Here is a 22,262-nt window from a genome sequence, read left to right as displayed (position 1 = left end):
TTTCATTTTACCACAGATTGTCTAGCCCTTGGATGTCTCCTTTGGATTCTCTCCAGTTAGTCCATTATCTTTCCTAAGTGTGTTGTCCCAAAACTAACAAGACTTCAGCAGAAGCTTCATCAGAACCAACTGGAGGGAGAGGACTCCTCAACTGGTCTCGATGGTGTCAGAAAAATGAGTTTCCTCCTGAGCCTTTCTTCCCTGCTCTGAGTTGTCTCAAGTACTTGGTCTCAACTCTGCTGCTGATGTCCATATGATTTGGTAACTAACTCATCTGTTCTCTGCCTCAACTTCCCCACAATTTGAAAAGAAAAACTTCCATATACATTTTACCTTCTATTTAGCTACTTGAAATTTTTGGATGAGGGGCATATACAAAGTAAGTGGAAAATAATCACTATGTTTGCAAGCCAATTTAGAGCTCAGCAGAAGGAAAGAAGGCGACAAGGTATTTTATAAAATCCTGGACGGTACAGACAAATGGAACTTTTCAGTATGAGCTAGAACTTTATTTTGGAATTCCTTAAGGAGAGATTGGAAGTCTGCCACACTGTAATAGTCTTACATTGTAGGAAACCAAGAATGCCTCAGTCTCTTCTTTACCTATGTAGTTCACAGATACTAACTAGGTTGTACAAGTCTAAGCTGTTAATTTTATAAAGTAAAAACAAAAATAAAACTTTACAAGCTGATTTCCTGGGCTCAGAAATAAACATGAGAACTGCATAGTGCAGATTAACACTATCATTTAACCCCAACTTCCAGCTTTTGGTTTGAACAGTATCCACAGAACCCTCATGGCTGTGGAAATAGCACATCTCATCATTTTCCTTGATGGCATGCAGTCAATTGCATTTAGAATAGAAGATTTGTGAAGGAATTTTCTGTAGGCTTCTGCAAAATTAAATTCATTTCACTTCACTGGAAAAAAAATTGTGTTCTAAATAGCTTTCATCATTGTGAGTTAGTATGCCCAAAAGAACAGGGTAAATCCAGCTTAATTTCACTGCATGTATTCTTGGCATTTGTGTAATTTCAGTGAGTTAAGATGTAATTTTTTTAAAGAAACTCAATAGGTTAGTTGCTCAGGGAGCCATAACTGATGGATAAGTGAGTTGGATTTGATAGCATAAGGTTTTGCTGTGTGATGTAGCTCTCTGCTGGGTTTTACAACTGGAGCCTCCACTGATGCCTTTGCTATAGGTACAAACTGCAGAGACCTTTACTGCAAAAGGGACTTTTGCTTGGATATAGTAAAAGGGATTAGGAATGTTGTATTTCTGTTGGCATTATTCAAAAGCTATGTATTACCTTTATGAAACTGTAAACATTCATCCATTTTAGTGTTTTGTTGCAAGAGGCTGCTGGATTACCTGGATGTGTGTGATTATACGGAGCATGAGGGCTGGATTGGAGGTTTCCTAGATGTCCTCAAGTCACAGTGAGGGGCAGGCCCTGGATCCTGCAACACGAGCTCTGAATGGTGTTCTTTCTAGTACTCTGGGAACCCAGTGTTTGCAAAAGTCAGAGAAGAAAGACAGGAGTGACATTTTTGGAGCAATTGATTTATTTTTTTTTAAGGAGTGAACTAAATGTTTTGTTTCAACATTCATTCTTATAGTCTTGGACACAAAAATGCGTATTTGAAGGTGACTTTATTCTGCAAGTTTGGACTGATCCTACTTTGGAATCTAACCAAGAAAATGTTACTGAATTTCTAGCCCTAAATGTAATGGGTGTTTGATTTCAGGTGTGGCTATCCTCATAAACTAAAAAATATGTCCATCCGAGGCCTGAAGAAGAAACAACCGAAGACTTTTAAAGTCAAAATTATAACAGTGGATGCTGAAATGGAGTTCAGCTGTGAGGTAAGAGTCCTCAGCAGAATGCTAGAAAGATGGAGATTGACTTTTGTATTAGCAAGGCATAAATTTGAAAAGTTCACATTATCAGTTCATGGATGGTCTTAAAACTGACCTATTACTTCTATAAACAATGAATTAGTTAGGATCAGATGCATTCTTCTGTTAAACAACTCTGTTCAGAATTTAAAGCTGTTTCCATGAAATCCATTGACACTGTCATTGACTATGACACAGCTAAATTAGCAGCAGGTCTTATTTCTTCATAAGCATTCCAGCACATGATGCAGGGCCTGTTTGTAAGCATGCCTACTTCTTCACAAAATTGTTTCTTTGGTACGTGACAAGGCTCTAAGACACTGCGGGCTTGGATAAAGAAGTCTGGTCAGAGCTGTTCTTAAGATGTTGCTTATAAAATAATTTATAAGATGATACTTTTGTGCTCAGTTGATCTGGGACATTCTTTTCAAATGTGATTTGCCTTTTGTAAACTCCAGTTTATTTTGTTGGCTGTTATGGCTGGTTTACATCTCTGGGCAGAAGAGAGAAATGATCAAATGAAAAAGCTAGCTTTTCTCTTATTAGGGCTATTTAATAAATTGGCTAGAGAAATCATGACTGAAAAAAATACGGAAGAAAGCAAATATAGCAAGTGATCAATTGCTGAATGAATTGGGCTGCACAGTTGAGGAGACAGAACTGTGCCTGATTAATTCCTAATCATCCAGCAAAAGCAAAGACAGACATACAGTTATTTTGAGGAGTTAGAAACCTGAGGTCTAATAGGACTGGTGTTCCTGATGAAAGATTGGGCTGTCTTGTGCGGCATTTAGTATTTCATTTACTAGGCCCCTCAGAGGCAGAATAGATTAGTCACAAGCAGTCACAATGATCTAGAATACTTGCAGGCAGAGTTGTGAAAATACAGGATTTGAAAATTTGATTCAGAGATCAGAGTCCTTGTTATCAAATCCAGCTTGATGTATTCTTTCCTTCTCCCCAGGTACTGCTTTTTTGCTGGGATGATTTCCTGCTTTCCATCCAAATATTGCTTAAAAGTTCTTTTATTTGTCATTAAGTTTTTAGTAGCTGACCCGTGCAATTAGACAAATTAATCTTTTTAACATGTAGCCAGACAGAAGAAACAAATGCGCTGCCTCTTCAGTGAAAATGAGATGTCATGTGTGTGTGTGAATTTCAAGGCCTTTAATCAAAGTTTCTGTTCTCTATGGAGCCAGGCTAGGAAATTACCCTAGAAAACAGGCTCCTGTTCATTTAAATCAGAGTAACATAAAGGCTTGGCACCACTGAAATAACTGAGGTTTATGGATGATGGATTTGCTTTGATTGGCATTTCTGTGCTGTGCCCTGACACTCCTTTGATTTCCCCTGGCCTTCTCTGTCTCTTCAATTTGTATAAACTAGTGAATAAGATTTTTACAAATATTAATAAAGCCTTGCTGTGTCCTAGGAAATCAATGGTACAATCCTCATTCCCTGTGCTTATAAAGTGCATGGTGGTGTGGTTAAATGACCACAGTTGCTCTGTGAGTACTTCTCTGGAGGAGAGAAAGAGGAGTTTGAGCATTTTAACTATTGCACCTTTGCTGTAGACAGCAATAAGCATATGTCATTGAAAAGCTAAAGCTGAAATAAAAGTTCATAGGAGAAAGGCAAATGGTAGCCTGGTTTGCTTGACTAAAAATGTAGCAAATTCATTCAAGACATACCTGTTTTTCTTAATTTTCTTTTTCTTTTAGATGAAGTGGAAGGGAAAGGACTTGTTTGATCTGGTGTGTCGAGCGCTTGGTTTAAGGGAGACTTGGTTTTTTGGCTTGCAGTACACAATAAAAGGAATGTGCACCTGGTTAAAGATGGACAAAAAGGTATAGGAAACAAAAAATAACAGCATGGCAATTTTCTACTTAAGGATTTACTTTTTTTTAGCACAGGAGCTAAAGGAATGTGTTATGTGAAAACTCAATTTTAGATGGTATCATTTTTTTTAAAACTAGATTTTGTGTGTTACTTGGTCTGATTGCTTCTATCGCATTTGGCCTGAAGTATTACACACTGATCACCGCTATCTGCACTGATTGCTATTAAAGCTCAGCATTGCCTGTCCTTCTAAAATATGTAAAGGCTGCTTTAAGTGGATTGTCTGCTTTCTGATTATCCTCTGGAATACTATTTTGAGACGCTTATGTACTATTTTTGCTGCTGATTTTATTTTATCTTTAAACAGGTTTTAGATCAAGAAATCCCCAAAGAAGATCCCATTAGCTTTCATTTTTTGGCTAAATTCTACCCAGAGAAGGTAGAAGAGGAACTATTACAGGAAATTACCCAGCATTTATTCTTCCTTCAGGTCAGGAACAGTTTTTAACTGTGAATTCCTTCTGTATTTACCCCAGTCCTTTAGATTTGTCTTTGATCTTGTTGGCAGCTGTTAGTCTCAGAATGATTCTGCTGGCAGTAGTATCAGTGTCTCTAAAGATCTCGTTTTTATGAAATACAAACATCTTTTCTGACTGCTGTGGTTTTGTGTACTGGTAAAGCTGAATGTTGTTTGCTTTCTGCAGGTTTTTGTTCTCTTGATGGCTTCTCTCACTGTTTGTGTTAGGAATGGAAATTAAATTGCTGGAACCTGTAGTTGCGTGTAAAATGACTTTTACACCTAGCTGTTTGGGTGATAATTCCACATCTTGATATTCCAGACTTGTTTTGCTCCTATAGTATGTGTTAAAAAAAGAAAATATCCATGCAACACTGCCATTGCTTGAAGAACTGTGAGGTTTTTGCCTAAACTGGTCAGTACTGAGAAGCTTAAAGTGAAGCCATCGTTTTTATCAGCTTCAGAAGTTATGTTGAGGACTCTGTCATCTGGTTTGCTCTGGCTGCAGCTAAGTTGGATGAAGAGAGTCTCAACAGCTCCTTGTCATCATTGTCTTAGACCTGCTGGTTTAACCTCTTGTGTAACCATTCCCTAACCTAGTTCTTTCAAAATGAGCAGAATTAGAAGAGACCTGTTATTAGATGTACACACTGTGTGGGGGAGTGACTACACAAGCAATTACGGTGGCAGTTGTGAAGGTGGAGAAGAGTGAAGGAATGGTGATAAGCAGTTGGGGACAATAAGCTTTTTCACCTGTATCAGCTGCAGAGAGAACAAGACCTGTGACCACAGCCTATTCCTGAAGCTAAAACTTGCAAGTTCCTAAAAATAGACTAGGTGGTTACTGGGAGATCTTGTTGTGTATGACTGTAGAAGGCACAATCACTAGAAAACAAGAACTCCCTAACCTGTCCTCCTTAAATGTTCATTTGGGATTATAGGGGAAAAAAAGATCATAGAATTTGATAGCCATTCTGAAACAAAGGTTTGTTCATCTAGCAAGTTTTGAAAGGAGTGAAGCAGCATACACAGCCATGACTCAAACAGGAGATTCACCACAATGTGTGATCCTTTTAAAGACAAAGTCTGGAGGCATCATACTGTCAGCCCCTGCATGTGAAGTGCTGTTCCCTTGATATGGTGTTGGTATTCTTCTGGAAAGTCTAGACTTGCACACACTGACTTCTGCCAGTCAAATTACCTGGTTTGAGTTGTCTTCTACTTGTGCTAGCAGAATAAATCCCCAGCCCTGGCAAATCTTCATTACAGGTAACAGAACCCATTTCAGCTCTGCCATAGCAGCAGCTACTGAGGAGCTGCAGGACAGCAGTACTGTGCTCAAGAGTAGAGTTGTTAGCTCTGTGGACACAGCTTGGTCTGTACACCATGGTGGTTCTTACAAATCTACAGATTTCCATGAGATGGAAACCAGTAAAAGTAATAAAGTTAACCCCACATATGCATCGATGCTTGTAGCTTTGCAGAGGCAGCTTTCTTATTTGCCACTTGGTTTTCTTTTGTCCCAGAAACTGTTAAAGAGTTCTCTTACCGCCATTAGAAAGTAGATGAAGGAGCAAATTCTTGGAGCACAATGCTTCATTATCAAAATAGAGGTGCATTGACCAAGCAAAGCTATGCTGTGGCTCCGTACCTGTAGCAATAGGTATACGAGCATTGAGTTTTGGGTAGTCACTTGTTGGTCAGCTATTTGTTCCAATGTCTGTGACATCCGGCTTCTCTGCTGAGTTGCTGTGGAGTCCTCTGCAAATCTGGTGTGTTGCTTTATTCTGGTAGTTTTCAGCAGTATATGTCTGTGCATGTAGATTGGGTGCATGGAATACATTTGGTCTGCATCTGTAAATAAACACAGTAAATACACTTGTTCCCTGAGGAGGATGTGTTAATGAAGTAATGAGAAAATGCTGTTGTCTGAGGGTTAATATACTAACTAGAACTTCATCCAGAACCCTTAACCACTTGGCAGTTTGTTTCTTAAGCTAATTTTGGAAAGGAATGAGAGGGGAGAACTCTTTTCCTAGTCTTTTAATCCTGATTTTTTTTCACTTTTTTTTTCCTCCTTGAACCTGCCTTGACTAGCAGATATGCAATTAGCAAATTCTTCTCATTCCAAAGTAGAAAAACAAGACTGAAACAAATTTGAACTTGCAAAGTTTCCTGACTATAAGAACTTAAGATCACACCTGGATGCTAATAGGAAAAACATGTACAGACATCTGGATGCCTACAGATTTCAGCTCTACTGACTTACTTAGACCTTTACAAATTAATGTGGCATAACAGCTTTTTGCAAAATGTGTGAATAAATGTAAATGACTAAAGCTAAATGTCTGCTTAAAGATTAAGTAATTTGCTCCTTCATAAAGATGTGTAACAAAATGTCCCTGTAAGACCTGAACAGAAAGAAAAACCCAGACGTTTATGGGGGATTTATCTTAAGTTGTTCTAAATTCTGAAATGTATGATTTGCACCATGGAGTATGAAAGCTGAAGCTTTCCAATTTGGAAGAAAAGTCTTTTCAGTCTTTTCATTCTTTCCATTTTAACAGTCTAGAAAGAATTTTCCCTGTACTGTAACTCAGGTTCATATATTGTGCTCACCAGAGACTAAATTTAAAAGAAAAACTTTCTTTACGGTTCATTTCAGTTCACAGTACCTACAGTGCCAAAGTGTATTTGTAAAGATAGCTCAGTGCTATCTCAAGTAATTTTTCTTTATGGACATGTTTAAGACTGTGCATTATGCAAATTTTTCTTGTCTTGTGCTTGTTAGTAGGTTAAATACATTACACCTGAGAGGAGAATTTGTGGACAATAATTTCCCCTTCCCTCTTCAGGTTTTCAAGTAGAAAATACCCAACTGATTTAAAATCAAGCAACATCTTACCACTATTACACCTCTGATCTTGGTAGCACCATAGATTATTAAAATGGAAAGTATTTTAAAAGACTCTTTACCATATATACTAGGCTTTTATTTTTAACCCCCTATGTTTTTGTTGTGCTTAGACCACTCTGATTGAATAAAGTGCTCTATTAATCAGCTTCCCTTTGTGGGGTCCCCTTTATTCTCTCACTGTGGAAAGCTCGAGAACCTACTATCATGGTTTTCAGAATGTCTCCGTCCTTGGCAGTACCAATCAGCTGGGCAGCCCTGAGCGATCTGGTCTAGTTGGATCTGCTTTGACTACGTGACCTCCAGAGGTCCCTTCCAACCTAAAATGTGATGTTTTACGTGTTGTAAAGCTAATTCTTCCAAAGCAGGAAGAAAAAGAAGAATTGTTAAAAGGTGTGTGAAGTGCAGACAATTAAATTAATCTTTTATAACACATTCTTTTTCAGGACTCCTTATATAAATGTGTGGAGATATAGAAATGCCAGTTGACTGAACTTAGAATTAAGATACTTCAACTTTCACAAGTTGGGGTTTTTTTTCATTAAATGTAAAGCTAAGAAAAGGTTTCCTGTGTTTCTGAATGCCTTTTTATTGTTGCTGTTATTAACTCATAATAGTGTTTTGTGCCAAGTTATAGTCCGGGCATGTCTAGTTTCATTTCAAGCCTGGCCTAAGTTCTGACTTTGAGCTTCTTTAACTTGCCCCCTTTTTCTCTTGATTTAGGTTAAGAAACAAATACTGGATGAGGAAATCTATTGTTCTCCAGAAGCAACTGTTTTACTGGCTTCTTATGCTGTTCAGGCCAAGGTTTGTGCATAGATGTCCTCTTTTTTTTTTAATTGATTTATCTTTTTTTTTAACCAGTACATACACATGCTGTTATGTAAAACACAGCAGTGTTAAAATTTGCTATTAAAGAAGTAGGTCATCTTGTGAGGTTCAGGCACAGCTAGAAAAATAAGCATGCGATGCCACTACAAGGATTTTGATATTATATACTGTGCTTTCACAACTTAAGGGATTCCTTCGGCCCTAACATTTTAATGTAATCCCAGCTAGAATTCTTTCCTGTTATTTTAAAAAATGTCCATGGATACAAGAAGTGCTGATAACAGAGCTCCCAGTGGAAGGACATGATGTTTTTTAGTATCTCTCAGAACATAATTCACTTTGTGCTACCAAGAGCCCCTACAATAGCAGGAGGTGAACACAAATTCTTAGCAAGGCCGGCTGTGCAGTGGCCCAGCCTATATGCAGGAGGCTATAGGAGTAGGGGAGCTTATACTCCTGAATGTAGCCTGTAGTTCAGAGAAGGTTATGAAGTCATGGGAGATTCCTTCATATCTGCAGTTACTGAGAGCTGCTGGAGCTCAAGTCTGGGGTTATAGGGCACCTTAGTGGCTGTATTGGAGCCATGTGCATAGCACAAAGGCTGGAAGTAGCTTCCATGGACAACAGGCAAGGGGAGCCTGTTTATTATGTGTTGCCCTGTATATAGAAGAACCAAAATAAACTGTCTCAAGCAATTGCATCAAACTGAAGTTTCGTTTCTTTTCTTGGGACAGTATGGTGACTACGACCCAAATTTTCATGAGCCAGGCTTTCTAGCCCATGATGAACTTTTACCCAAAAGGGTAAGTCTTTATTCTGTATCAAACCAAACTTTGAATCTACTCTTCCCAGCACAGATATTGCTGTGGGATTAATCAGAGCATTAGAAACTGTTTTGTGTTTGCCCTGAACTTGGCAAACTGACTGAGCTGTGAACTGTGTTGCTGCATTCATGTTGCTTGGGAGAGACAGCACATGCATTTGTATCTTCAAAGGAAACCAAACTCTTTCCTTTGTAGGTCCTCAGGCAGTATCAGCTGACAGCAGAGATGTGGGAAGAGAAGATTACTGCTTGGTATGCTGAGCACAGGGGCATCGCCAGGTATGGAAAGTGTTTCGTTCTTTGGAAATCCCATACATTTCAGTAACCGGTTATTTGTTGTCTTCAGTGAAATTTGGCTTTTGTAGAGTGAGAAAAGAAAAAACTGGTTTCCAAGCTGTGATGTTAATAGGTTAATTTATAACTAAGGATAAAAATTTACCCGCTCATTGGGGGTAAAAAGTGTCTTGTGTAAGGGCTTCAAGTGCTTGTAAACTGGAATTGCTTTGAAGTGCACAGAGGGCTCTTGCAGAGTTTCATGACCTAACATACCTAAAATCAGAGTCCTGTCTCATCAGAGTCCATATATGCCAGCAGAGAGAAGTTCCTGCAGAAAGTTTGAGCTGTGTTGAATTTGCAGTTTGCCCTGTGAGATTAATCTCTTCACTTTAGGCTGTCAGCCTGGAGCTGCTGCTGTGTATGCCTTATGCAGCAGCTGCCTTTCGGGAGCCATATCATGCCAGTCTACCTCTAGAATAAAAGAGTCTGATATATTTTATACCTTGTGAAAAAGAGTGTCACCATACTTAGCAAGGAACCAAAACAGTGAAGACATGGCATCGTTAATTACAGGATTGAGTTTTGATGCTCCATGTGGGCATTCAGCTACTTCTAACACATTCCGCATGTCTGGAAATTCAATTAAACAAGAAGTAGGAGCTGTTGGTGCCCAGAGGGAGCCTTTCCTAATGTTTCAGTTCAGTTTCTCTTTGCCTGTTCTAGATGCTTCTGAGCACTGTTTTTACTGCATATTTTCCTCAGGACTTACTGATGCCTTAACTTGAAGGGAGAAGAATGGTGGTGGAGAGATTCTCACCTTTCTTTGGCCTCTGCCCAAAGCTCTGTTTAGAATTTTTTAGGACTCCTTTCACCATGAACTGTATTTCCTGAAGGAAATATCCTCATGTCATAGAAAACAATAGTAGGGTATATCTCCAAGATGGAATAATGATGGAGTGGCAACACTAACACAAGGATAAGTCTGGACTTGAATTTTAATAAAGATTGCACTGTACATGATTCAAAATTGGTACAGCTTTCCTGTCTATTCTGTAGAGGTGCTCTTTCCATTATCCTTTTTCTACTGTTGTGAGTAAGAAGGCAAAATTAAAGAAAGTACAAGGAACCAGATTGCCTGTTCTTCTGAGTGGGAAACGTAGAAAGGACAGAGAGGTTGGAAAGGAGTCTCCAAGTATAATCATGGCCTTATTCCCTAGGGATGAAGCTGAAATGAACTACTTGAAAATTGCCCAAGACTTGGAAATGTATGGTGTCAATTATTTTCCAATTGCTGTAAGTGCTTTATTTTAGCAATTTTCAATTGCTGTAGATGATGGTACTGCCCTTTTAAAATCCTCCGGGGAGTCTGGAACTAGGACTCCTGATTTCTGCTTTTCTCTGCTGATGGTGGGATGTGTACTGATTGTCCTGACTTGGTTGACTTGCCTGCTAAATGAGGAGGTGAATAAAACAGTTAAGATTAATGTTTTACAATCCGACAAAGGTCTTGAGTAGCTCTGGGTATGTAACAGGAAGGAGGAGAGAAAATTTGAGCTGCTATAGTCAACCTAAAGGACTGGGTTTTTTAGCTAGCAGTGACAACATTCATAATATAAATATCAATGTGTTAGAATAAGTGTGGTTCTTGTCTGTGGTTTTTTAATATCACCATAAATGGCTTTTACTGCTATCTATTGTTTTTTAGCAAAATAAAAATCATACAGATCTCCTACTTGGAGTTGATGCCAAAGGTATTCACATCTACAGCATTAACAACAGGTTCTCTCCAAATAAGTCGTTTGAGTGGAGTGCTATCAGAAACATTTCCTATAGTGAGAAAGAGGTATGATGGCTTTGATATATTATTCTTTTTATATGGGCATGGGTGTGGACTGGGATTCTTGGAACAGGCTGAAAGCTATCTCTGTTTAAATAATTTGGGGGAGAAGGGGAAAATCCTAGGGAGCTTTGTTACGAAACTAAAAATAACAGACCTGCCTTTCAGATGTGCTGCATAACCTTGGTTCCCTGAGGAGCCAAAGGCTGCACTCAGCTCTCCAGACTTGTGGAGCCCACTGTTCTGGTTCCTTCCCTGCTGCTTGTCCTTTGCAAAACAAGCGTGTTGATCTCTGAAAAAGATATTAAGAATGCCACTGTGACTTCAGTTATCTTAGCAGGAATTAGATGATCTGTAAAGGCTTAATGCCATTTTCGTATGCAGAAGCTGTCCTCACAGAAGAGGTTTGAAGCACGCCTGGCAAGGGGACATGCAGGGAGATGTACATGTTTCTCTGCCTGAATTCTGCCAATTTGTCAGTGTGGGATTTCAGTCCAGCACAGCCCTCCCGCTGTAATTTCACTGGGGTTTCAGAGCCCATCTTTTACTTATAGAAAGTATGGTGGGGAGTGGGTGAAATCTAGTCTTGTTACAAATCATGTGCCTACCTGGAAAGCTGTAATCAGAAAAACAAAACAAGAAAAGCTACATTGGTAGTGGAATACCTGGAATTTGTCAGCCAAATGACAGCACAGCCTGTTCCATTTTCTGGGGGCCTTTTGAAAATCACTGAGGATGAGATTTGCTGTCTGGACTCTAAATCAGGCAGGGCAGTCTACAGGAGTTCTGCCTCCAAAAAGTTTTCTATCTTTACATGACATTAAACTTCTCTGGTCAGTGATAACTCCCTATTGTTGGGAAATTGAGCAGCCCTATATTAAAGCTCCGCTGTATTCAGTGACACAACTCACAGCCTTGCTCCTCGCAAGGCAACACATTCAACCAGTTGTTACCCACGGGGTGAAACAAGCTGTAGAACATTATGAACTTGGTGACTCAGATGGCTTGAAATTATACATTGCATTGCAGATGAATTATAGGAATAGAGTGCTAGCTAAGCCATGAGTCACAGAAAACAGGATCTTAAAGAATGGAGCCATATTTTGTTATGCAGCCAAACTGAGCACAACATATGAAGCAAAAGAGTGTGTACTGACCTGGCAGCATGAAAGCGCTTCCTGTCCTCTGGAAACAGCTTGGGAGATAGGACTGAAAACTTGAGAAAGCAGGAGCTCCAGGACTTTTCTCTGATGGTCAGAAGAACAAGTCCTTCAGGCCCTTGATACACTTTGTTAACACCTGCAATGATTGGTATTCAGAAGGGTGTTTGACATCTCCCTGACTTTACTAGTCCCCAGAAGCAGTGATATTCTTAATGTATTCTGTTTTCCTGATAAGCAGTGCTTGTTCCAGAGCTCTTAGTATAGTTCGCAATGCACAGATTGTATAATTATGAAAACCACCGTTGAAACTGGTACCAGGGTGGGTCTGTGGAGGCTTTGTCTTCTACCAGCCTGCTACTGCAGCAGATGAGCAACCTGTGTAACAGCAGCCCTGGTTCTGATTATTTTGAGCAAAACATTTTTGCATCACTTTCATCACATTTGTGTCATAAATCACTGCTTCCCTGGAGAGGAGTGGAGATGGGCTAAAGTTTGCATTAGTATTAATAGCTTCAGCTTTGTTTTTCCTCCTTCTCACTGTTTCCTTTCTTTTTTTCTTTTGCCTGTATAGTTAACTATTAAACCTCTTGACAAAAAAGCAGAAGTTTTCAAGTTCTTTTCCTCTCAACTCAAAGTGAACAAATTGGTAAGTGTTCTGCTTTCCTTCTTTAAAACTGAGCCTAGTAATACTGACTGATATCTGAGTGAGAAATATTGTTTGTAAAACCTATGGAGAGGCCAGGGAGCATTGAGTGTCATCATGTGTTTTCCTGAGGATTGCTGTGTCTGGGAAGTCAGGGTGCATATGTTTGTCCTCTCTGGGAAGGGGAGATGATGGGTGGGAAGTGAGATGTGAAAGAAGGCACAAATCACAAAAGGAAATCCAGATGGTGGAAGGGGAGGATGTAGCATATGGAAAGGTACAAAGCCACTGCAGCATCTGCCTGTCTGCCTGCTGTGGGTTCTTAATCAGCTACTGCCTCTCCTTTTCTGGGAGAGGAGCAACAAGGAAGGGATCTAATCAACTGGCTAATTATCATCACTGATTGCTTCCTAACATCACCTGAGGTGTAAGGCTGGATGGCTTCTCAATGAGGGGCCATCACAGGTGACCATTCCCACAGCTACATCTTGTGTACTCTTGGCTGAGATCTATTGCCTGTTCTTATTTGGGAAAATGGAACAAGAGTGGGATGAAGGACAGAAGGGACCCCTCATCCTGTTATGAACTTTTCTAAACTATTATGTACCTGAGTGTGAGCTTGCCCTAGGTGCTGATTTTCTTGGAAGGGCAGCAACTGCCAGCACTTGTGCTGGAGTCAGAAATGTCAGCTTCTGCCCTGTGAGGCCAGTGTGGAGTTGTTGTCCCTCTGGCTGGGGCACAAGTACATGAAACCACATTTGCTTTGCTTTTCCTATCCAGATTTTGCAGTTGTGCATTGGAAACCATGACCTATTTATGAGGAGAAGAAAAGTGGACTCAATAGAGATTCAGCAAATGAAAGCACAAGCAAGGGAAGAAAAAGCTAGAAAAAAGGTAGATTCTTTCTGCTCCTCTATTGTTGAAAACACTGATTATTATTCCAGCTGGTGCCCTTGCTGTCCATGCACTGCATCGATATGTGTGTGGGAGGTGAGAAAGTGCAGCAGGATTGAATGTGAGAACAGCTCTAGTGTGTTTGCAGCATCTGAGGTTGTAAGGGATGTTTGTGAAACTGAATGGGTGATTGCAAAGATTTGGGATACATAACAGATCGATTCAAGTGCTCTTCCAGCAGTCTGAAATAACCAGTATTACCTGTTAGAGGACTTCAGTGCTGCAAAGTGCAAGCAGCTTCAGTGTGGCATCTCTGGTGAGTATCAGTCCACTAGCTAGAGAGCAGTCCCTTCTTCATTGGATTCATATGCTGTGCTGCCTTGGGCCCAGATGAGATGCTGCTGCAAACCCACAAATGTGGTATTGCTCATTCTGTTTGCAGATGGAGAATCAAAGGCTGGCCAGGGAGAAGCAGCTTCGAGAAGAAGCTGAGCGAGCCAAAGAGGAGCTGGAAAGGCGTCTTTTCCAGCTGGAAGATGAAGCCAGGCAGGCCAACGAGGCCCTGGTGAGTAGCACATTAGTCTGAATATTCTTGTGCTTGATGGGCTTTCTTGGTTTGGAAGCTTTTTTTTTTTTTAATGACTCCTGTGAGACACCAGGAATTATGGCTTAGACGAGGCTAGACTGTTCCTGACCACTGGTGGAGAGGGCACGCTGGAATACCGAGGAAAACTCTGATCTGCCATAATCTCTGTTTGCTGTGAGCCATTTGCTCCCTGTATTTGGCTTGTGGTGCTTTCTTCATGAAGGAAGAAAGGAAGCAACCTTGGAGCTGAAACTGGGAGAAAGGGGCAGGTTATGCTGGCAGCTGAAGGGGCCAGCTTCAGGTTTTAGTTGATATCTTTGTCCAACTCTAAGCAAATGTATCTCCTTGCTTTGTAGAAATGAAAGGAAGGAAGTTAGGCAATTCTGGACCAGAGGAGGAACACCAGGCCCTACAATTGTTTATTATACTTTTTATTTTAATGTATAATATATTTATCACTTGATCTTTTGGGAAAAGAGGTCATCTTCCTGACTGTCTGCAGGGGTGATTTTGTAGATGCTAACAGGGTAACTAAGAAAAATTGTTTCTTCTTAGCTCCGATCCCAGGAAGCAGCAGAGTTACTGGCTGAGAAAGCTCAGATTGCAGAAGAAGAGGCAAAACTGCTGGCCCAGAATGCTGCAGAAGCTGAGCAAGAGCGACAGAGGCTGGAGATCACAGCTCTGAAAACCAAGGAGGAGAAACGCCTGATGGAGCAAAAGATGCGGGAGGCAGAGCTGATAGCAGTGAAGCTGGTGAAGGAGTCTGACCGGAGGTTAGATTTGCCTGACTGGGGGTTGTGTGGTCTCTACTGAGATACCTAGGTAGAGAGAGTGCGGCTTTTCTCAGAGCTAAGCCCAGGAGGGAGGGGTTGTTTCCTAAGCAACACTAGAAGGCTTAGTCCCTAAGTGTCCTGTTTATTCCAGCTGGTACCAGTGGTGGTGATGCAGGTCAAGAAGTTTACAGGGGATAGGTGCAAGGCTTTAGAGTTGTTTAGTATTAAAGACCCAGAATGCAGAAGCACTTTCTATTTTGCGTTATCAAAAGAGCACTGGCTACCTATCTATCTAAACTTACCAATCTCTATACCTTGTGAGTTAGGAAACTGTTTTAATTCATTAGTACCAAGTGATGATCTTTTGTATCCTTTTTAGATCTTTGGGAAGTGTAAACCAGGTAAACTTGTGTTGAATATAAATCCCTCTGTAAGCGTTTACGTGTTCCGTAGCACTGTGCTGCCTGAAGATGCAGAGCAGACCAGTGTTGACAGAGGATGTTTAACCTTGCTATTAAGGGCCTTCTGCTTGTTTTAGGATACTGCCAAAAAGCTTGCCAAAATAAAGAGCAGATATGTTGCACCTCTCCCCACCTCAGGGAGGATCTCTGACAGCCTGGAGAATCTGTATCAGCAGGTCATAATTGAGCCCATGGAAACTAGAAGTAGAAAAACCATGTTAATTCAGCCAGTTTGTGCAGGATTATCTTTGAAAGCATGTGTCATGCTGTGATCAATTAGTTCTCCATGCGACCATCCTTCCACAAGGGTCTTTGGGTAAAGGAATCAGTAATCACAGTAATGGATCTTGCTCTCTGGAAGCCAGTGAGGTGCATAGCCCCGAAATCCATGTGTTGCTCTATACTGGAAATCACCAGCCGTTCACGTCAGGATATTTGTCTTACAGAGCCAAGGAAGCAGAGCATCTGAAACAAGATCTGCATGAAGCCAGAGAGGCTGAACGGAAAGCGAAGCAGAAACTCTTAGACATAACCAGGCTTAATTATCCTGTAAGTTTCTGCTCTACTGGGCACCCCTTCATCTTCAGAGACAGTCAGATGTTGATTGCATTTTTATAGCCCCATCAAGCTGAGTAGTAGCATGTCTGTATCCAGCTGGGGGACAAACACCTATAGGACTAACTGATGCTTAAACACAGGGTAGCTGGGATGGAAGTTGTATTTGTTCAGGGCAGTGAGTCAGGATGATAAGAAAGGTGAGACAAAAGTGAAAAACAGGACTAGTGTTGGGACCTAGGGAGCAGATTGTCTTGCCTGTGTTCATGTCTAATGCTGACTCTGTGCCGTCTCAGGCAATGCTTTGTTGAGGTGGTTGTACAGAGCCAGCTGTATTGTCCTGGCATCTGAGTTGCCCATGAGCGTCTTTAGGCAAAGCTGATGAAGCTCTCTCCATCAGGAAGGCAGAACTAAGGCTGTGTGCCACAACTCTCTCTTCTGCCTCCAGTCTTGCTGAGAATGGATTTTGCCGAAATAGAAATTAACATTGCAACCAGGATACTTGGATGTGTGGGTTGTTGAACTTCAGCATTTCTTCTGATGCCAGTCAGGCAGGGGGGAAGGGCTGCAGGAGCATCTGTGTGTCTCAGAACCCATAGGTAACTTATGAAATCACAGAATGGTTTAGGTTGGAAGGGACCTTAGAGATCATGTAGCTCAGCATGGCATTCTTGCAGAAGCTGAGGAGATAAACCCGAAATCACGCAATCAGATCTTACTGACAGTGCTTGTGTTGTTTCTTTCAGCACATGGTCAAGTACCCGCAATATTCGCCAACTGACACCAGAGATGCCAACTTTGACAAAGGATCCATAAAGCTGGATTTGAAGGACATTGACCTCAAGAGACTATCCTTTGAGATAGAGAGAGAGAGGTATCAGTATGATTATGGTGTAAATAAATGAGAATATTAATCATGGAAAGTACAGAAAGGAAAAAATCTCTGGGAATCATAGTTCATCTGTTTAACAACTCACGAACTCAGGATAGCCTCCTCCTTGTACATACGGCTGGAAGTGTAGATTATGTCTGTCTAAGACTAGTTATTTACACAGAGGAAGAGTGTTGTGGTGGCATCAAGCCATGACAAGCCCAGAACACTTCTGTCTTGGAGAGCATTTTGTCAGGGGTGAAGTACTTTGCTGGAGTAACATCATGTTAGAGGACAGAAGTTTCCCTCTAGTGTTAAAGTATGGTATTGCTTTGGTATAATACCTCGAGAGGCTTTTTCTCTCTTGCTCTGAAAGGAAATGCTTGGTAAAAGTGTGTGAATGCTGAAGGGTGGAAGTGAGCCCCCTTCTGACTGGGTCAGGGGAGTTGGGCTGACATGTGCAGGACTTTAATTTTGTTTTTTTGATAGCTAAAGTAAACAAAGAACTTCCTCTCTCCTGCGTCCACACACACCTCTTCTTGAGCTGTGTCATGCCAATAAGCTTTTTGTCTCCAATGTGTGGACTGCAGGCTGGACTACTTAGAAAAGAGCAGAAAATTTGAAGATCGACTGAAAGAACTGAAGTCTGAAATTCACGCTTTGAAACTAGAAGAAAAACAGTCTGGGCTTTACTCTCATTGGAATGAAGTACTGGGATCCTTGGATCGCTCCTTAGGAAATGTATGTACCCTGAATACCTGCTACTTTTTTTCAGCATAAACCATAAAAGAGAATCATGTGGGTGTGCCAAAGGCAGTTGCTGTATTCCAGTTAAAGGCGCATAGTTTAGTACCCTTGGTAGTAAAATATGAAAAGCATGAACACAGACAAGGAAAATGCATGTCAAAACAAAATGTAAGAAGCTTTTCTTGGGCAGGATACCAGTACCATAAGCAAAAAATAATGTTATTTTACAGATTATGAAATCACAGTAAGGGTTTAAGGTCTTGGAGCAAACTAAATTGTTGTAACTTAATAACACATTTAAATGTGGTTCCTCAAAGTTTGCATGACATCCTCATTCACATGCTTTGTGGTTGCTAAGTCATAAAAGCCTTGGTGTATTTTTTTTTAAGGCAGTGAGAAACTAAACCCAGATTTTTGTCGTAAATTTCTTGTTACTTATATGAACACTCCAGCCTCTTCCTGAGCCAGTGCAAGAATGGGGCTGGTTTTGTCTTTCCAGGCTGTTCCACATGTAGCAAAAATGGCTCTGAGTCAACAGTTTTAGAGAGAGGAGGGAGGCTTGGAAAAATTATGAGGGAAGATGGCCTTTATTTTCTGACTATGCATCTGATGTTCTTTTTGGCTTAATAAGTGTTGATATAAAGAGGGCATTAAATTTCCATGTGTTCTTTTCTTTTAAAGACCCCATCGTGGATGAAAACCTTTGAAACTGGAGATTCATTAGATATGAATCTTCAAAGACCTTTCCCTGCTTACTCGTTAAATACTACAGGCAGCTGGCCTTGTACCAACAAAATTCAACACACAGTGCCAGTGGAAAAGTCATCTTTTCAAGCAAATTCCTTGGTTGCCAACAGTGTGGGCACAGGAACCAGAAAACAGATTATAAAGGTAAACAGATTTGTAAGTAAATTTACAAATGTTGACTAAAAGTTTAGAGTTCAGAGAGGTAAAGAATGTCTGGCTTTAGAGACCTGTTTTGTCCAGCTCTGTCAGCACCTCTCAAATGATGAGTTAATGCAGGGTTTGGAGACCCTGCCTTGGTGCACAGTTTGGGACTGTTTATAACTTGAGGCCACTTGTTTTTTCTCACTTATGATCTGAGCTGGAATGCAAAGCTGTAAGCCTTGGTAAATGAAACAGAGATGCCCGTATGCAGTAGGAAGATGTGTTTAAATTTTGTTTGTATCAGCTGGATTTGGAAATGAGAACGTGCTCCCAGGTATAGAGCTTTAGAACATACTGTGCCTGTCTTCTGGTTTGAAGGGGCAGGGAGTAACATACCAATAAATGCCTGGACTTCAAACAGTTTTTATTTCTCTTCCAATGTGTTCCCTGTCAAAGGGTTGTGAAGAGCTCATGAGTCGGGTCTTATGAAAAAACAACCTGCTTTTAAATTTCATTAAACTGGAGAACCTAGTATGCATTCACAGAGAACTGCAAAGGCATGTGGCCTTGAACAGGGAAGGGGAAATCAGCTTTCTCTAGGCAATGCTAATTGTGCAAGGTATTAGGAATAAAGAAGGCTTGATGTATTTGCTGCTGTTTTATATGAACAAAACTGAGGGGTTTAGGATCAGTTGGAGGCTCTAATATATAACATTCCAGACCTGCATGTTCAGGATTGTATGCTTAGAGCTAGAAGGAACGCAACTGAGTGTAGCAACAGATGAGGAAGCAGTTCTTTCTAGTGCAAGTAACAGAAGCAACTTTTAAGACTAACCTAATCTGAATAGCAGGGCTGAGGCAAATATGCTTAAGAAGGAAGAAAAAGCTATAGCAGAACATCTTGCAAAAGGCTATGGAGTCAGAGGTAAAGGAATAACTGGACGAAAGGGAGTTACTTTGCTTTAAGTAGGTGTTCAGGGCAAAATTAATTTTTCCTATTTGACTTGCCTTTAGGTTCAGCAGCATGACTCGGATGTGATCTACATTTGAAGCCTTGTTTCGTTACCAGACTGGTAGAACCCAGTGGCCTTTTTTTGGCTGCTGCAAAATGCACCTACATGAGGACGCTTGCGCCGCGGTGTCTGCTGACAGACACGGGGATGAGAGCCGTGGTACCATAGTTAGAGCAGTGCCGTTCAGCTTCCAAGCAGGTAACAAGCTGGGAGCACTAAAACTGCCCGTGTAAAACAGCAAGTGCCTTTGGGTACAATGATAAACATACAAACCCAGAGGAGTGTTGTTTACTACTTAAGCACTTTTGAAGAAATACTTTATACTTCGCTAAACCTTCCTCCCCCTGGTGTGTTTTTACAGACTGACTTATCAGGATGGTACTCTACTTTTGTAGAAAGGATGCTAGGCAGCAAGTGTTCAGGAGATGTTTGGGATGAGAAAAAAAAAAAGAAAACATGAGCTTGGTGTTTACCTACACAATAGACTAATTATGTTTTTTGGTTCAGTCCATGGGACATGACTCCCACAGAGCTGCTTGACATCTCAGTGTTTGCCTGCCAAATATTTTCCTTTTTCTCCCTAAACATTTCTTGGTTCACTTAATTGATTTGCATTTCTCTGTGAGAAATCTCAGCTTTTAATTCCAGATGTAGAAGTGGATGTCTTCAAATACCTCTCATTCCTGGGGGAATCCTTTGTTTGGAATGCAAAGCTTCTGTTCTCTTTACAGTTTCTCAGTAGATCAAACACTTTCTGTTGCTTTTGCTGCTCCAGCAAACTTTGCATACATTAACTTGTTCCCCAGTTCTGTGTAAAACAGCTTCCAAATTAGACAAAGACAAAAGATGCTATTGGTGTCGGCTAAAGTTGGACTTGCTTCTGATGGAGAGGCGCATGCAGCGAAATGTCTGCCTCATTAGTAAAACCTACTTGTGTTTTCTGGTTTTGTGTGTGTTTAAGTGTGTGTTTCACCATAAATCTTCAGTCTGAGGACTTCTGGGGAAGCAGACAATATGCAGCTGTAGCTAAAGTAGTAGCACAGTTGAGCATGTGACATGTGATGTAAAAATGAATGTTAACGTTGTTAAATACCTTGTTCTAAAAGCTAAGATTAAAAAAAAATACATTCAATAAAAAGCTTCAATTTCCACTTGCTAGTAACAGCTGTGAACTGAATGTTGTGTCAATATTACAACTACATTAACAAGGCAAGTTGGAAGAACAAGCACACAAGTCTCCTCTGTACGCATCTACAACAGGGTGAGAGCACCGTGGGGGACAGCATCCGTAGCCAGCTCTGGTCTCAGATTCTTACCAGTCATGACAGTTGCATGGAGAAGCACATAACAGCGATCCACAGTGGTGTCCTGGTGTCGTCGTTTTCCCAGCTGTGAGAGTAGTTGCTGCTTCTGGTGTGCAGAGAGAAGGGAGGGTGCTAATTCTCTTCACAGCTCTGCCTGATGTGAGATGTTTGCAAACTATGCATGCAAGTCAATAGTTTCTGGTCTGTCTGGGAGAAGCCCCGTGTGCAAGATGGAGAAGCTGTCAGAGGTGTCAGACTGAAGAGGCAGATGCTGTCAAGGTCCCACGGCTGGGTAGGTGGCACTGGCCAGGACTTGGACAGCAGTGAGACAGGAAATGGTCCTAGAGGAAAGCAGTATGGAACAACTCTGGATGTGGCATTCTTGGCTTTGAGGGTGGGGAGGAGTGCTGGCATTTCCCTGGTTCTTCTTTTCCTGTTTCCTCTTTTTTTTGTGTGTGTACCTTTTGTGCCACAGGTAACTAACCTTGTGCCCTCGTTTTGCCACATGTGCCAAGGCTGCTTCTTGCTGTGGTATCTGAGCTGCATCATGGTATAGGGCATATAGGAAGACAACTCTTCCATATGCATGATTGATTTCTTTGGACTAGTTCCTGTATATCACAGTGTAGAAAAGGAGAGGGTCACACTGCTGCCAGCTTAAAAATGAAGCCTGTCTGTGTAAGCCTCTTCTCAGCCTGTGGGCTTGCAGGTATTCTGGCTGTGCATTGCTCATGTGCAGCACCATGTTCCTGCGTACTTATATGGACGTTTGAAAGATGAGGTGGGACAAGAGGAGCTGGGACCTGCTGGAGAAATGCTTGCACAACCAGAGATGAAGTCAGATGTACTGGGCTGTTGCTGGGAAGGCACTGCAAAGAGAAGTGCCACCCTGGTGTTAGTTTGCTTAAAACCTAAATACATATTTGCAGCAATTAAATTTTGTATGTTAGTGCTGCTGGGGCTCGTACTTACTTGCAGTGTTGACCACTTTTTAAAACAGGCAGTTACAGATACATTGAGGAGGATGTGAGATTGTCTTTCAGTTGGAGAAAGTATGAGAAGCGTGAGCCCTGGTTTTCCCAAAGTAGGGAAGACAACACAGGAATCTTGTTTCAATCAGTAATGGCAAGTTTGTCACTATAAGAAGCGAGGTATTTGCCTGATAACGCTGTCAGCATCTTTGAACATTCGAGGCCCAACATACAGCTACGATGAAGACCCGTGGACCTGCAGGCAGCAGTCGGCAGATGGTGCTGCAATGCAGCTCTGCCACACAGCTGAGATGTGCTCTACAGCAGCTCAGAAAGACCTGGCTCAGAAACCCTGCATTGCTTCTTGGGAATCGCTGCCAATTTCTCTGTTCCCACACTAGCCTGAACTTGCTCATATTCTCTTCCTGGAGTTTAACCTGACATAATTTTTGATG

At 41.1% G+C, this 22,262-nt stretch overlaps 1 protein-coding gene across 1 annotated transcript; it reads left to right on the top strand.

Moving 5' to 3' along the window:
* The first annotated feature begins 253 nt into the window (after positions 1-253).
* Positions 254-20,692, top strand: LOC141473354 (merlin-like). The gene is made up of 18 exons (XM_074160811.1): positions 254-261; positions 1,751-1,868; positions 3,623-3,748; positions 4,108-4,230; positions 7,895-7,978; positions 8,737-8,805; positions 9,022-9,104; positions 10,319-10,394; positions 10,807-10,944; positions 12,673-12,747; positions 13,525-13,638; positions 14,081-14,203; positions 14,780-14,997; positions 15,905-16,007; positions 16,760-16,887; positions 17,475-17,625; positions 18,313-18,522; positions 19,534-20,692. The coding sequence occupies exons 1-18, from the start codon at positions 254-256 to the stop codon at positions 19,567-19,569; spliced, it is 1,983 nt and encodes a 660-aa protein (XP_074016912.1). The 3' UTR covers positions 19,570-20,692.
* The last annotated feature ends 1,570 nt before the right edge of the window (positions 20,693-22,262 follow it).

Source organism: Numenius arquata, chromosome 18 (genome assembly GCF_964106895.1).
Source record: "Numenius arquata chromosome 18, bNumArq3.hap1.1, whole genome shotgun sequence".
Classification (NCBI taxonomy): Eukaryota; Metazoa; Chordata; class Aves; order Charadriiformes; family Scolopacidae; genus Numenius; species Numenius arquata.
Note: the sequence above shows the minus strand (reverse complement) of the source record. Positions and strands in the feature narration are given on the sequence as shown.